The sequence below is a fragment of the Hyla sarda genome, chromosome 3, assembly GCF_029499605.1.
Source record: "Hyla sarda isolate aHylSar1 chromosome 3, aHylSar1.hap1, whole genome shotgun sequence".
Lineage (NCBI taxonomy): Eukaryota > Metazoa > Chordata > Amphibia > Anura > Hylidae > Hyla > Hyla sarda.
Window position 1 is genome coordinate 323,891,504 of NC_079191.1, and position 17,659 is coordinate 323,909,162.

General features: G+C 42.0%; 1 protein-coding gene across 8 annotated transcripts in view; it reads right to left on the bottom strand.

The window, feature by feature from the left end:
• ACOXL (acyl-CoA oxidase like) overlaps positions 1–17,659 on the bottom strand; it is a 555,195-nt gene that overhangs the window by 219,657 nt on the left and 317,879 nt on the right. For all 8 annotated transcript variants that reach the window (XM_056567227.1, XM_056567224.1, XM_056567226.1 and 5 more), the window contains one exon: positions 6,685–6,801. In XM_056567227.1, coding sequence (XP_056423202.1) covers positions 6,685–6,801 — 117 coding nt within the window. The remainder of the gene's footprint in view (positions 1–6,684; positions 6,802–17,659) is intronic.

Here is a 17,659-nt window from a genome sequence, read left to right on the forward strand (position 1 = left end):
TGTTTTGCCAAGATGTACAACATATAAATTGTTTTTGAATATGACAGTGCCCATTTAAGGACACATGCCATTTTGGCATTGAGGACACGGCCAATAAAATTTTATAATTTTTGTTTTTTCCTCCTCACCTTCTAAGAACCTTCTTTTATACTTCCATCTACAGACCCATATTAGGGCTTGTTCTTTGCACAACCAATTGTACATTGTAATGACCTCACTCATTTTACCTTAAAATGTATAGCAAAACCAAATAAATATTATTTGTGTGGGGAAATGGAGCAGAAAACCGCAATTTAACAAATTTTGGAAGGTTTCATTTTCACGCTGTATAATTTATGGAAAAAATGACAGTAAAAATGGTTTAAAAAAACACTTTATGGTTAAAAAACAAACAAACAAGAACAAGGAATGCAAATATTAACAATTCCCCAATAAATATGTATAAAAAAAACTGCAACAAAAATGCTGGCTTTAGCTGTGCTCATGTGTTGGCAGGTAGCATGTCAGATGCCATGTGTCTACATCAGCATCCCTTTTAGGTTCAGGCCGGCGCTATAATAAGGCAGCCCAAGTGGCTGCCTTAGGGCACTGACACCGTAGTGCTGAGAGGTGGGGGGGGGGGGGGGGGGGACGGGTGGAAAAAGTAAACATGGAATTATTATTATTTTCTTTTTAAAACCACTTACAGCAGCGCCGCCGCCCACCAGGCTGGGTCGCTCTGACTAAAGTGTGTGCACAACAGTCAGTGTGTGTGTGTGGGGCAGTGACTGATGCCGCAGAGGCAGGCAGGCGACAGAACGACTGCACATCATTATGAGTCACCCCAGACACAGGCTGCTGCCACCCGGAGTGCAGAGGCTGGGGAAGGTAAATTTACGTGGCTGCTCTCCTCTAGCCTGGCTGACTAATGCCTGCACGTCCCTCTGCACGCCTGACCTGTGGCTTATGAAGCTTGTCCTGTGACTGGACAAGCAGAGCAGCAGGGAGCCATGTCCAGTGCGTGACTGTGCGGGTCACACAGAAGCAGAGAACAGCAAAAACAGAGCGGAGGATCATGCTGCTGGTCTGAGCTGAAGTCAGTAGCAGCAGAGAAGATTAGAGAGGCCAGAGAAGAGTGTGAGTGAGTTTCACAAGATGTATAGGGGGACTCTATATATTTGAGCACTATATGGGGGCACAGAATATATGGGAGCAGCTGCACAGGCACTATATGGGGGCACTAAATATATCTGGTACTATATGTGGGCTGGGGGCACTGTATATATGGGCACACAGATACTGTATGGGGGACCTGTATATATTGGTATATTGGGAAATCTTCTTTTGAAGATCCTAGGAAACCCCACTGCCCAATGGTAATAAATATAATTTGTGCAGCCTGCAGGTCTAATTATTTTCCAGTTTAGTTCATCAACCATTTCTAACCATAAATTTCATCTACGAATAAAACGGATACGGTCACCGGATCCGGGGAGTGAAACTGGGCGCTCCTGTATCCCAGCCGGACCCGGCCAGTATCTCAGATAGTGACTCAAGTCGGCTTATTTTTGCCCTGGATCCAGTTTTCTGAGCAGAATTAAAACCATGGTATGTCAGAGTTTTAGGTCCGGTCACAAAACCGGATACGGGGTAAAAATGAGCCTACTGGAACCCCTATCGGACTCCGGTCGGCCCATTCAAATGAATGAGATACCGACCAGGTCCGACTGGGGGAGTGAAAACCGGGTGCTCCCGTATCCCAGCCGGATCCATTTGGTCAAAACGTAATGTGAACCTATTCTCCAACACCAGAAAGATGAGAAAGGTTCACAAATTTCTAATTCATTTCCACCCAGCCATTCAGGGGAGAGACGTAAAGGACAAATCAAACAAAATGACTTCACTATCTTACACCAATGAGATACAAGATCAATTCTTCTTATAGAAATGGAACCAAACTTTACTTGGGCAGAGATATTCCTTCAGCAGTGAGCTGTACATATCTAAGGAAGTTTCAACTCTCTGTCAGATAGTATCTTACACCAGGGTACAAGATTGGTACAAGATTGATTACCCTTAGAGTGGAATCACTATTTATTCAGGCAGAGAAGTGCAAACTTCTTGGCAGACAGACTAAGTCACGTTCTGTCCCTCTGGGGAATAGCATCTGGATCAGATGATCCAATAGATTGCAAACCTCTGGGATCATTCACAGGTAAACATAATGGCCACTCACAAGAATGCAAAGGTAGCATGATTTTACTCGCTTCTCAAGAGAAATAGGCCATGGGTTCTGGCTGTACTGTTCATTTTGTGGAATTTTCATTGTGCATATGTTTTTCTGCCAACACCAATGATCCCAATGGTCTTACAAGAAAATCAAATAGAAACAGGCCTCATACATTGTCATCTGCTTCTGTTGGCCCAACAGGTCCTGGTTCACACTAATAATGTTGACGTCAAGAGGAATTTATTGGAGGCTTCTACAGATTACACATCTAGTTAATATGCCCAATCTGGCAAGCTATGGACGGTCTTAAACCATTATTAACACTGGCACAATTTTGAGGATAGTAGATCTCCTTTAAAGTTTCTAAGCTGCTTTATCCAGATGGATGAGGGAGACTAGCATTTGCTATATGCAAGCTGGATAACACACATCACAACTGGTAAGACCTCACAGAAGTGTGTACCTCATGGGGGGAAAAGAAATGTATATTTACTGACCAGAAGACTTTTAGAACTGCCTCTACTACAGGCTGAACATCAGATCAACCACTTCTCAGAAGAGTGGTACTTTAGTATGTGGTGCAAAACTACCCCCCCCCCCCCCCCCCACCCCCTCCCCAATGCTTCGGTGCTAAATCCCCATTTGTACTGGGGCTTCTGCAGAACATAAGGAAAATACTAATAAAGTTGCTAGGTGGCACACCTTGAAGATTGTTTTTGTAGTAGCAGAGTACACAGTAAGGCTATGGCATACTAGGTGTTAAATAGGCTGTGCAATTTAATTGTTAATTTATACCATCTGTTCTATACTTGCAGGGAGAAAGTCTTCCTCATATGTGCTGCTGCTTTAGACTAAAGGACAGAAAATTTACAGTGATTAAATTTTTCCGTTGCATCCAATTTGTGCTTTGGCTCAGAAAAGTGAATAAAAACTGCAACAAAATGTGCCTGAGACACCCCCCACACACACACACTTAGCGTTTCCTTTACATTTCTCATTTCTTCTGACTCAAAACATTATTACATAAAACTATCCCAAAATTTGCAGTGTGTTTTGTACATCTGCTACTGCAGTTTTTGATGCAGTTATTTTTGGCCAAAGTGAGAAGTGGGTCAAGTAGGAATGAAGAGTGTAAATTCTTAATTTATATTTCTAATTCTTGTTGAATCTACCTTTGGCTATGGGTCAAGAAACTACCTCCAAAATATCCCTTCCCCAGAGAGTATATTCTTATTAGTTTTGTTTTTTACCACAGCATGTCCTAGGAACAATGTAAAGTCCAGTCCTGTAAGCGTCACTTAGATGTACTGTGGTGCAGAAAGGAACTGGTAGTCGAAAAGTCAACTAGAAAAGTGTTTCTCAAGCACGGTCTTCAAGTGGTCTTCGGCCAAAAAACGCTGCAACCAGATATTAGCTGTAAATCAATGAGAAATCGCTAAATTCTTTTTCCACTTTGCGTTTTTCAGTTAGTCACTCTTTTTTTTGGCATTTTTCAGCGGTTTTGCAAAGTCACATGTATGTTGAGCCTATGGCGTTTTGTTCACTGAAATCATGGCGTTTTCTTCCATATAAGTGTATGGGAGTAAAAAAAGCGCCAAGAAAAATGATATGTAGGTTTAAACTTTCGCGTTTTTGCAGGCGGTTTTTATTCATTTTTGGACTTTAGCGATCCAAAAAAGTGATGGAGATATCTTTATTAAACCCTTAACGACCAAGGATGTAAATGTACATTCTGGTGCGGCAGTACTTAGTGCACCAGGACATACATTTACATCCTGTATATGACCGCTATCAGCAGCCGGGGACCCGCCAGACATCCACGATCGCGGCATCTGCGGAAATGCGCAGGTTAAAATGGATGATCGGATCGCCCGCAGCGCTGCCGAGGGGATCCGATCATCTGTAATGGCGGCCGGAGGTCCCCTCACCTGCCTCCGGCCGTCTCCCGGCGTCTTCTGCTCTGGAATGAGATTGACCAGACCAGAGCAAAAGATAGCCGATAGCACTGAACAGCATTAGCAATCAACTGATTGCTATTGATAGCCCTTTTGGGGACAAAAAAAGTGTAAAAAAATAAAAATAAAAGTAAAAAAATGTCAAAAAAGTGAAATATCCCCTCCCCCGATAAAATTTTCCCTTTTTCCCCATTTTAACTCCCCCCAAATTTTTTTTTTTATAAATATATTTGGTATCGCCGTGTGCGTTAATGTCCGAACTATGAAAATATAATGTTATAATGTTAATGATCCCGTACAGTGAACTGCATATACGTTAAAAAAAAAAAGTCCAAAATGCTGCTTTTTTGTCAAATTTAATTCAAATTCTTTTTTTATAAAAAGTTTTATATATGCAAATGTGGTATCAATAAACAGTACAGATGACAGCGCAAAAAAGGAGCCCTAATACCACCCCATATACGGATTAAAGTTAGTCAAAATAGGGCGATCTTATATTACTGATTTTGTACAAAAAGTTTGCTATTTTTTTAAGCGGTACAAAAAATAGAAAAGTATCTAGCCATGGGTATCATTTTAATTGTATTGACCCAGAAAATAAAGAACACATGTCATTATTACCGTAAAGTATACAGTGTGAAAACGAATCCCTCCAAAGTGTGCAAAACTGTGGTTTTTATTTAAATTTCCTCCCTAAAAAAATTATTATTTGGCTTCGCCATAATTTTTTTGGCAAAATGAGAGGTTTCATTACAAAGTACAATTGATCACGCAAAAGTAAGCCCTTATATGGGTCTGTAGATGGAAACATAAAAGAGTTAAGGATTTTAGAAGGCGAGGAGGAAAAAACAAAAACGCAAAAATAAAATTGGCCTGGTCCTTAAGGTCAAAATGGGCTTAACATTTCATATACTCCGCCTCCAAAACTCACTACACACTTAGGGCTGCCGCCGGAAAGCTTTATGTGTATGGTGAGCGAGGGATATGCAGCGTATTTCCCGCTGCTGCTGCAGATTTTACGCAGCGTGAAATACGCTGCGTATACACCAGGTGGGAACTTGCCCTTAAAGAGGGATCAATTTATGTGGGCGGGCAGGACACAAATATGTAGCCGACAATAATAAAAATGTAATGTGTATGTTTTTCACTTTTTTTTTTTTAAACATTTTTTAGGTAGTACTACTACTCCCAGCATGCAACATGCTGTTCCATGATGGGAGTATTAGTACCTGTACTAATTGACAGATGGCCCGTGTCACTTCTGAAACCCACTGCGATCCTGCTGTATAATGTATAGATGCGGCCAGCCGCTCTTCTAGTTTGTTCCAAAAGCTGAGCAGCGGAGTACCCCTTTAAGGACAGATCACATCGGGTGTCACTCCTGACACCCGCTGCAATCATCCTTCATCCCTGAGATGCGGAGCGGCTTTCTCCTGCGCTCACATCTCTGCTCTGTACTCCGGCCGGCCACTCACCATTCATATTTCCCACTGAGAGCGGGGATTGGCTGCCACCATTCGACCAATCCGGCATGTACATGGAGATGAGTGGGGAGGGTCTTTTAGCAGCCAAGTTGGCGAGCACATAACCCAGTTACAGTAATGAAATGTATGGATGCAGCTGTGCTGGAATACAACATATGGCACCGTAGTACTAGTGATGGTGAGTGAACAGGATATGGGCACAAACAAAATAACAAAAACAAAAAAAAAAAACAACAACCTGGAGTGTGGAGAGTTACACACTAGATCAAAGAGTTGACATGGGGGAGGAACCTAGAAGGACAGCTTACACAGGTTAAAGAAAGAGAGGAGAGCACACAAAAGACTGTCTCTAGGGGAGAATCATGACGGCTGTGCATAGAGCCTAAAAAGAGAAAGTAAAAGAAGCAACATTTTTAATACATAGACCTATGCAGAAACAGTTTTTGCTCCAAAGTACAAAATAAGAAATTGTAACAGCAATGTTAATTGATGTTATCTGCTACAACATGTATAACAAGTTGTCTGTGGTGCACATAGCCTTTAGGCAGCACTGTTTAGCTTGCCACTTGTAGCAATAGCAAGGTTTATGCTTGACAGCAGTTTTGTGGCTTTGTGCCACCAATGCCAAGTCTGTATATACTAATACATTTATAATCTGCACCTTACAATACTGTTAAAGCTGTGCAGCAGTGATATTGCTTTATGCCCCTATTGCTGTGTCTGAATGCACCATTACCTTTATAAACACTGGGGGAGATTTATCAAAACCTGTGCAGAGGAAGAGTGGTGCAGTTGCCCATAGCAACCAATCAGATCGCTTCTTTCATTTTCCACAGGCCTCTTTAGAGGCCTGTGGAAAATGAAAGAAGCAATCTGATTGGTTGCTATGGGCAACTGCACCACTCTTCCTCTGCACAGGTTTTGATAAATCTCCCCCACTATTCTTTGGCATGCTAATGGTGGCAATACCCTGGTTTATGTTGTGCAGCAGCGATAGGGCTTTATGTGGCTTCTGCTTTGTTTTAGTTTGCAGTACCTGCTAGTAAATGTTATGGCCAGTGCCGTGGCCAGATGTGGCATCAGTCGCAGATGCTGTGTCTGGTGATCAATTATCTTCACTTCTTCCTTGTTCTTGGGGCCAAACTGTCTTCGGCTTAAAAGAAAAAAAAAAAAAAAAAGGAACAGTAATTAAACTCCCATGATCAACATAGAATGCAATACTAGCTTTATTTAGTATGACAAACTGAAATTTGTTATTTATGTTTTTTTGTTTAGTTACAGAATCCTATTAAACCAAAGCATATTAAGAAATGAGACAGTTACCGAAACCACATGAAAAAGGCAGTGAGCACAAACATGACAATCTTCAAACATAAGCTATGCAAATACAGAACCAGAGAGCTATCACTGAGGTGACTGCTGGAATCGAGCAATAAGAGATACAGTCATGGCCGTAAATGTTGGCACCCCTGAAATGGTTGAAGAAAATTAAGAATTTCTCACAGAAAAGGATTGCAGTAACACATGTTTTGCTATACACATGTTTATTCCCTTTGTGTTTTGGAACTAAACCAAAAAAGGGAGGAAAAAAAGCTAATTGGACATAATGTCACACCAAACTCCAAAGATGGTCTGGACAAAATTATTGTCACCCTTAACTTAATATTTGGTTGCACACCCTTTGGAAAAAAATAACTGAAATCAGTCGCTTCCTATAACCATCAATAAGCTTCTTACACCTCTCAGCCGGAATGTTGGACCACTCTTCCTTTGCAAACTGCTCCAGGTCTCTCTTATGGAAGGGCGCCTTTTCCCAACAGCAATTTTAAGATCTCTCCACAGGAGTTCAATGGGATTTAGATCTGTACTCATTACTGGCCACTTCAGAACTCTCCAGCGCTTTGTTGCCATCCATTTCTGGGTGCTTTCTGACATATGTTTGGGGTCATTGTCCTGCTGGAAGACCCAAGATCTCGGATGCAAACCCAGCTTTCTGACATTGGGCTGTACAGTGCGACGCAAAATCGGTTGTTAATCCTCAGATTTCATGATGCCTTGTACACATTCAAGGTACCCAGTGCCAGAGGCAGCAAAACAACCCCAAAATATCATTGAACCTCCACCATATTTTACTGTAGGTACTGTGTTCTTTTCTTTGTACGCCTCATTCCGTTTTCGGTAAACAGTAGAACGATGTGCTTTACCAAAAAGCTCTATCTTGGTCTCATCTGTCCACAAAACGTTTTCCCAGAAGGATTTTGGCTTACTCTTTTGTCTTGCTTTTTTATGTCTCTGTGTCAGCAGTGAAGTCCTCCTGGGTCTCCTGCCATAGCATTTCATTTCATTTAAATGTGGACGGATAGTTCGCGCTGACACTGATGCTCCCTGAGCCTGCAGGACAGCTTGAATATCTTTTGAACTTGTTTGGGGCTGCTTATCCACCATCCGGACTATCCTGTGTTGACAATTTTTCTCTTCCCTCCACGCCCAGGGAGATAAGCTACAGTGCCATGGGTTGCAAACTTCTTGATAATGTTGCGCACTGTGGACAAAGGCAAATCTAGATCTCTGGAGATGGACCTGTAACCTTGAGATTGTTGATATTTTTCCACAATTTTGGTTCTCAGGTCCTCAGACAGTTCCCTTTCTGTTGTCCATGCTTAGTGTGGCACACACAGACACACAATGCAAAGACTAAGTGAACTTCTCTCCTTTTAATCAGCTTTGAGGTGTGATTTCTATATCGCCCACACCTGTTACTGGCCCCAGGTGAGTTTAAAGGAGCATCACATGCTTGAAACAATCTAATTTTTCCACAATTTTGAAAGGGTGCCAATTTTGTCCAGACCATTTTTGGAGTTTGGTGTGACATTATGTCCAATTAGCTTTTTTCCCTCCCTTTTTTGGTTTAGTTCCAATACACACAAAGGCAATAAACATGTGTATAGCAAAACATGTGTTACTACAATCCTTTTCTGTGAGAAATACTTTATTTTCTTGAAAAATTTCAGGGGTGCCAACATTTACAGCAATGACTGTATGTCCCGGCACAACTCACCTGCACATGCATGGAAGACCATTTTAGAATGCCTCACAAGCACTTTAGGCACCAGCATCTCTAAAAGGTTTTCCATAAAGCAGAAACACTGAAGTATGCTTAATGTAGGGGTAGTAAGCCAGTTACTGTCAAATGCTATATCAACCATGATTAGGGCTAGATTGTGACCTACCATAGTAAAGCCCTGAATTGTGGAAACCGTTCCTGCATAAAAGACAAGGGGAATCATGTTTCGGTCTCCTGGTATTAATATCTTTTATTGCTTAACACCATCATGTTCTAATAATCTTACAGAAAACTCATTTGGATATGTGGAAATTTCCATAAAACATTACCTCTAAATCCCTAAAGCCAAACAAGAAACCTCCCCCCCCCCCCCCCCCACCGCCACCACCACCAACACACACACACACACACACACTCTATAGAGCCATCATATTATGGATTTAGCATAAAGCAGAAATGGCTTGTCAAGAAAAATGTATACATATTCACAATAACTACAGTAAATGATACTATTGCTTACTTTCACTTTCTTCGTGTGTTTTACTGACACTAATGTACAACTATGGTTTACATATGGCATACAGATGAAATAGCAGCATCGAGCCACATTATTAAAACATTAAAGGGGTACTCCAGCCCTAAGACATCTTATCCCTTATCCAAAGGATAGGGAATAAGATGTCTGATAGCGGGGGTCATGATCACTCCGTGTCCGAAGGGTCACCACTACGGGGCTGGAGTATCGTGACGTCACGATACTCTGGCCTCGTAGTAATGACCCTTCAGACATGGAGCAATCATCGCTCTGTGCAGCGGACACAGGTGGGTGCTGCATGAGAGATTGTGGGGGTCCCATATCCCCTATCTTTTGGATAGGGGATAAGATGTCTAGTACCCCTTTAAACTTTTCTTTGATGTCACAATGCATGTCTTGGTGATATCAAGTGTTTACATAAGATGGTAGCTAAAGGTTAAGCTATTCATTAGGGTTGCCATAGATAATAATATTTCAATATTGAAGCATATGTCTGAATATCACATACACATATGTATTTTGACACATTCCAAAAAAAAAGAAAAAAAATGTTTTTGGCTATGATTTACTATTGTAAACCTGACATGTTTTGTTGGGTTGCGCCAGAATTTGCGCCAAAATTGAAAGAAACCTGACTAGCTCTCCATTTTACCTAAATAAAAATAGGCGTGGCCGCCATGAAAAGTGGGTATGGCCGCCAAAAAGGGGGCGTGTCCATGACATTTTCACAAAAACCCAACATATTTACTAAGGTTTACACAGAAAATTTAGTGGATTTGAGCTGAGGAAAACAGGATCGATCAGAGCATGTGTTAAAAAAAGCAAAATGTAAGGAACAGTGCAAAATGTAGGAAAACCTTAGAAAATAACGTGGAAGAAAACTGCACTCCACTCTTCGTAAATCAGGGCCTTTATGGTATCACAGCTTAGTAACAATTTATTTCACGTTAGCACATGTTGAAAGTTCTCTACAACTATATTATGGTGGCACCAATTCATTGTCGATAACATCAGCAAAGAGTTAGATCTATGGCCACATAAATGAGGCTATTGCAATGAACATATTTATTTGTAATAGGGGAACTAATCCTGGATCCTGCATTATGTTTTGCTGCCCAGAAGATCTGGAGCTACTTAATTTGAAAAGTAAATCTGTCTAGTCTCACAGCATACCTGTCATTAGCAAAAATCTTTTGTATAATGTAGAAAATAACATTATATGTATATTTTTGTCCTGTGTGTCTCTGTACAGAGACCAAATACAGGAAGTCTGGGTGAACAAGCTCTGTGCACTGAGGCTCCAGGACACGCCCCCGGCCCACACATCAGGATGATTGACAAGCCAGGAGCCTGACCAGAGCCCTGCCTGTCCCGCCCACACTTCCTGTATTTGGTCCTTGTACAGAGACACACAGGCAACAGCTGCAGGGATAGCATTTTTTTCACCTATAAATATACACATTTTTAAACAAATGTATTTTATAAATATACATATAATGGTATTATCTACTTTATATAAAAAGTTTTTGCTAACGACAGGTAAAAATAGTAAACTGTATGGGCAAAGCCTACATGGCCATAATGTGGATCCATATGTGAGCTATATGTTAAATGCCAAAAAGGGTAGGTTCAATGCCAAAAGGGTTTACCAAGAAACTTGATTGTTTTCCACAGGATAGTGAGTACTAAGATCTCTTACGGGCTCACCTATAAATAATGTTGGTCCCATAAAGTGTGAACCCATAAAAGATCTTGGTAGTCACTATCCTGAGAAAAACAACCAAATGTAACATTTCTTGAATGCATCTTCTACATGTGTATGTACGTAAAGTCACCGCCGCTCCAATATTAAATTAATAAGTAGTTCACTGTCAAAACAATCACACCTTTGTGTGCCCAGAAACAGACGAACAATTGTTAGTTAAGATTAGAAAAGCCAGAGCTATATTTACCAGGCAATCCTTCAGGATATGGTCTAGACTGTAGTTTTACCCATCTTTAAAATTTATATTTATTTTCTTAATATTCTTGGTGTTAATTTGCAGTTACCGAAGACAAGGCTATCAAGAAGTGACTTGACACAAAAACACTAAGTTGTACTGTACTATAGATAAGGGCCTTCTTCATTTACAGCTATATAATTACCACATTCGCTTTTCTTAGCAACAGTAGCAGGAACTGTAAAAATTCCAATTTCCCTGTGCTTCTCTGCCAGACTATTAACAGATAACAGACTGTCCTATGGCAGCCAGTACTCTGCTCACATAAATATCCCTGCTGAATGATCAAGAACCAGAGGAGTCACACATTTCTCACACAACCAAATATATTTTATCAGATTGTTCCTGGTACTAGAGGGTAAACTTCCTATAATCATCCTATATCATTAAGTATCTACATTTGCAATTCCTTAAAGGGGTTTTCCTATCAACAACATTTATCACCTATTCACAAATATTCATAAAATGGATAGATTATAAAAGTGTTGTTTATGGGGGAAAAAAAAAACTTAAAAAGATATGGAATAACAATCAGATCTCAAGAACGGAGCAGCAGACATGCATGTGCAACATCAATTCATTCTCTATGGGATGCTGTGGAAATAGCCGATAAGGTGATAAGTTTGCAAGTTCAGACAATGCCTTAAAAAAAAGACCCATCTGCTTCCTTGGCAAGTTTGCTTAAGAAAATTCTTGTGTTCCTCATGAAATACTGATGCTCAAGTACCGTATATACTCGAGTATAAACCGACCCGAATATAAGCCGAGGCCCCTAATTTCACCCTAAAAACCCAGGAAAAGTTATTGGCTCGACTATAAGCCTAGGGTGGGAAATGCATCATCCCCCCCCCCTGTCATCATCCAGACCCCCGTCATAATCCCCCCCTTCATCATCACCGCCTGTAAATCCCTTCAGCCATTGGCTGTCCGGGAATGCTGGGAGTTGTAGTTTTGAAACCTCTGGAGGTCCGCAGGTTGAAGACCACTGCGGCCTTGGTCATCATCCAGACCCCCCCCCTTTAGTTTTCTACTCACCTCCCCTTGGTGGGAAGGAAGGGTGAGCTGGTCCGGGCCATCTATGCTGCAGGGACCGTCCGGTGGGGAGGGTTAGTCGTTCAGGGCAGTCCATTTTCACGGGGGGGCGGGGGGGACGCGCATGAACGTCCCTGTGCGGCAGCGTCAAGTCAGCTTCACTAGTCCGGGGCAGGCCCGGAGCGCGGAGAAGAGGCCCCCCCGGTGAAAATGGGCAGCCAGGAACAACTAACCCTCCCCACCGGACGGTCCCTGCAGCAGAGATGGCGTGGACCAGCTCACCCTTCCTTCCCACTGAGGGGAGGCGAGTAGAAAACAAAAGGGGGGGGTCTGGATGATGACGAAGGCCGCAGTGGTCTTCAACCTGCGGACCTCGGTTTCAAAACTACAACTCCCAGTATGCCGATGGCTGTCAGGGCATGCTGGGAGTTGTAGTTTTGCAACATCTGGAGGTCCGCAGGTTGAAGACCACTGAGAAGGGATTGACAGGGGAGAGTTCCCGCCAGTATAAGCCGAGGGCGTTTTCAGCACAAAAAATCGTGCTGAAAAACTCGGCTTATACTCGAATATGTACGGTATCTTTTCTCTGCACTGTGCAATTCATCCATTATTCCTTTTCAAGCTGTAGGGGAATTATCATTCCACTTGTCAATGACTTATGGTATGTTCACATGGGCAGATTACTTGCAGAATTTGCGCAGCGGATTTTGCTACCATTGACTTTAACAGGTCCGAATGAAAATCTGCATATCTGCAGTGCCACTAGTCTATGGCTTTGTTCACACGTGTGTATTTTTGCTGCTTATTTAATGCTGCAAATTTCGCTGTCCATTGACTTCAATGGGTAGCAAAATCTGCTAAAGCAAATCTGCAGCAGAAAATATGCACCTGTGAACGTACCCTATAGTAGTAAAATACACTGCAGATTTTCCACGGCAAATACCCTGCAGAAATTACGCAGGTAATCCTACTGTGTGAACGCGCTCTTACACTGTCTGAATTGACTGGACAGTATCTGTGCATGTAGACACATCCCATTAACAAAGGGGAAATGGTAACATACAAATGTCAATTATTATTGCTACATACATACAGATTTGGACTCACTTAACATTTGGGCTTAACGCTCTGTAAGGGGCCTCCATTGCAGGTTTTGTAAAAATTGCAGTATTTTTCCCAGTAATGGTACATGATACAATGATGAAGAAGAAAAGGTAAAATTCTTATGCAGTAGCAAACAGAACTTTTTAAGAAGACATATTCCGGTATAGTTAATTTATGGTGAGTACTGGTATTTTTTGAAACAGACATGTCAGTGGAGCTGACAGGTCCTTATTTATAAATTCCTGCCGATAAATTTACACTTTAATTTGAAGATAAAAATCTAGTCTTATTTCAAGAAAGAACTGGAATTGCATATAATGAAAGGATAACATGGAAAGACTGTTGGCTTACTACAATGATAAAAACAACACTTGGAGGATCGGGAATCCTCATATAAAGCCATAAAATGACCGAAAATCACGTGGATGGACAAAATTCAGGAATGAGGAGGCAGCTTGCATCCAATCTATGCTGAATTTTCTAAAGGGTTTTTATATATTATTGATATATCAAGACAATAGCAATACTCATGAAAAATAATAATAATAAACTTATAATACCAGAGTGCTACTTACTGATCAAATGACCGTCAATTGTTTTTACGGTTTCCCAGAAAATACACTATATAGATATATAGACTTACATTGCTGGGTGGTTTCTTTTGATGTATTTGTAGTATCAATAAAAAATATATATATATATTTATATATATATATACACAAGTGATCCCTCAACTTACAATGGCCCCAACATGCAATAGTTTCAACATACAATGGTCTTTTCTGGACCATCGTAAGTTGAAACCAGACTCAACATACAATGTACGGACAATCCAGATCTGTGATCTGTCAATGGCCGGAAGAACCGACCAATCAGCATGGGCATTCACTGGTAAAACCCCTGTATTACTGAAGCGTATACACTGACTGATGTCTGGTAGCGCCCCCTACAGTACAGAGAGGTATTACATGTTCTGTACTCTTTACCTGTCCCAGGGTTACCTGCTCCTTTGGACACCAGGTGAAGGCGACTCCATTACTTTTTTAGGACATTTCGTGTACTGTACAGGACCCTGAAGAAGCTCCTGTCCTCTACATAGACCAGTGTTTCCCAAGCAAGGTGCCCCCAGCTGTTGCAAAACTACAACTCCCAGCATGCCCGGACAGCCTTTGGCTGTCCGGGCATGCTGGGAGTTGTAGTTTTGCAACAGCTGGAGGCTCCCTGCTTGGGAAACACTGACAGACAGTGATTTACAGCTCCCAGCAGATCTTTATTACTTTTATATGTAAGGATTTGCTTTATCTGTATTAGTTATCTACTTATTTATCTTTAATCCTCACTTTTGGATGTGATTTTGGCGCCTTTAGAACCAATTACCAGGTTTCCATAGAGTTCTGGTCTCAATATACAATGGTTTCAACATACAATGGTCGTCCCAGAACCAATTAATATTGTAACTTGAGGGACCACTGTAGAGACTTACATTCTGCTGGGTGGTTTCTTTTAATGTATTTGTAGCATCAAAAAATTATATATATATATATATATATATATATATATATATATATATATATATATTTATTTTTTTTTTATTTTTTTATTTTTATTTATTTATATATATTTTTGGATACATTAATAATAATATATTATCATGACTGACAAGGATAAACTAGCCCTAAGTCTGGGGGTACAATTAATCCCAATAACTAATAACAATTGTGTCAACAGACGACTGGCCAGGGCTCCTGTGTTTTCCTAGTGACCAGTAAATAGTAACAGCTCCTTAGTAGGATGACATCAGCTAATTCAACCATCACCTTGAGGCCCATTACCTCTGAAGAGCGACACAGTTTGTTTATTGACCGTGTATCGTGGTGACAAATACAAGGCAGAAAAACAAGACACCGAAAGGATTTGCTTTGCATCGTCTGAGCCAAAGAGGGTTTATTTTACTTGATCAGTGTGGAAATTTACCATATAAGAGATACTCTGTACCCCATATTACTTATTTCAGGTTTATGCTTGATGATCTATTCAGGAATAAAAATGAAGAATTATTATTGTTATTATACCAGTCTCGTGACACAGCTGCAGTAAAAATAATCACATTCGCACCCAGTGACATATTTATTTAGCCTGCCAACACTTGCACAAAGCAGTCATTATAGAGGTTATCCCATCACGAAAAATGCCAATAAACAGACTAGTAATACAATACAGAGCAATTCTGCCAAAGTTTTATGATTGTTATTATTTTCCTGTCCATGATATAGCTTGGACTGGGTCGTAACACCACCACCTGGAGTGTAATAAGTATACCTATGACCTGCTAATGACTCTGGCCAAGCAGGCACCATTCAACCTATCGCCTACAGTATAAAGATAGAAAGAAAGCATCTGCAGAGGCACAATACTTCAGTGAATGACTTAAAGAGGTACTCCAAGGGGGAAAAAAAAATGTAATCAACTGGTGACAGAAAGTTAAACACATTTGTAAATTACTTCTATTTGAAAAATCTTAATCCTTCCAGTACTTATCAGCTGCTGTTTACTACAGAGGAAGTCCTTTTCTTTTTTTAACTTCCTTTCTGTCTGAGAACAAGTGCTCTCTGCTGACACCTCTGTCCATTTTAGGAACCGTCCAGAGTAGGAGTAAATCTCCATAGCAAACCTATTGTCACGCCGAGCGCTCCGGGTCCCGCTGCCTCCCCGGAGCACTCACGGCGTGCCTCTGTCTGCAGCGCTGCGGTCGGCATTGCTAACCGTGAGCGCTGCTCCCTGGTCCCCAGAGGGGACGCGATCCGAGGCACGGCTCGTGTCCGCCCTCGGATCGCGCCCCATCTCACTCACCTCTCACCCCGTCTGCTTCCTCCCGGCGCGTGCGGCCCCGCTCCCTAGGGCGCGCGCACCGACTTGCTTAAATTTAAAGGGCCAGTGCACCACTAATTGGTGCCTGGCCCAATCACTTCCTAATCACTCCCTAACATATAAAAACCCACTTCCCCTTCCTCTCCTTGCCGGATCTTGTTGCCTTGTGCCCTGAGAAAGCGTTAGTGTGTCCCAAGCCTGTGTACCTAGACATTCTGCTGTTGCCCCTGACTACGAACCTCGCTGCCTGCCCTGACCTACTGCTACGTCTGACCTCGCCTCTGTCTAGTCCTTGTGTACTGCGCCAGTTTCAGCTGCCAGAGAGGTCGAGTCGCTACTGGGGAACACGACCTGGTAGTTACTGCCGCAGCAAGTCCATCCTGCTTTGCGGCGGGCTCTGGTGAACACCAGCAACTGCTTAGAACCGATTCACCAGTACGGCCCGCGTCATCGCCTCTCTGGCACAGAGGATCCACCTCCAGTGTTTTCACCAGCCGCTAGTCCGGACCCTGACACCTATGCTGCTCTGGACATTTCCTGACATGGACAGAGGTGTCAGCAGAGAGCACTGTGGTCAGCCACAGAGGAAGTTCAAAAAGAAAAGAACTTCCTCTGTAGTATATAGCAGCCGATTAGTACTGGGAGGGTTAAGATATTTTAATAGAAGTAATTTACAAATCTGTTTATTTTTATCAACTGATGCCCAAAAGTTAATGTTTTCCAGTAGAGTACCCATTTAATAAAGGTTCCCCAATAGAAGTACAATTCTCAACAGTCCTATACTGTCTTGTGTACTTTCAGAATGGACCCTGGAACAAAGGCTAAACAATGGGTGGCCAATGCTACACAACTGTCATTCATAAAGGTTTTTGGCAAAACTCAATGCAGGAGTGTGATGTCATGTGACCAGAACTATGATAAATCATGTAATTCAAATCCTGTCATCCATCTATGATGTGTGTTTTAAAGGAGTACTCTGGTGCAGACTATTCCTGCTCCGTCCTGCAAAAAAAATGAAAATAAACCATCACTCACCTTCCTGGTGTCTCTCGTCACCTCCGGTCCACAGCTCTGTGTATGTTTAGCCGTCTTCCTCACTGAGGGCACGCTCTGCGCTCCGGGGAGGGGGCGGTTCGGAGGGGGCGGTTCGGAGGTGGCGACGCCTGACGTCACTTGGTTGTCTGGGTTAAGGATTCCATGTCCTCCAAAATGAACACAATGGGAGCCTCCATAGACGAGCTGAAACAATTGATGTCTGCCAAGCGCACAAGACCAGCTTCGCCACCAAGATCTATGGAGGTGTCCGGGGAAGCAGCTCATGAAGACTCCCAGTCCTCGTCTTCTGAGGCGGAAGATAAATTCCAATACTTTTTCTTCCGGAAGAAAACTCAGCGGCTGCTTAGGTCTA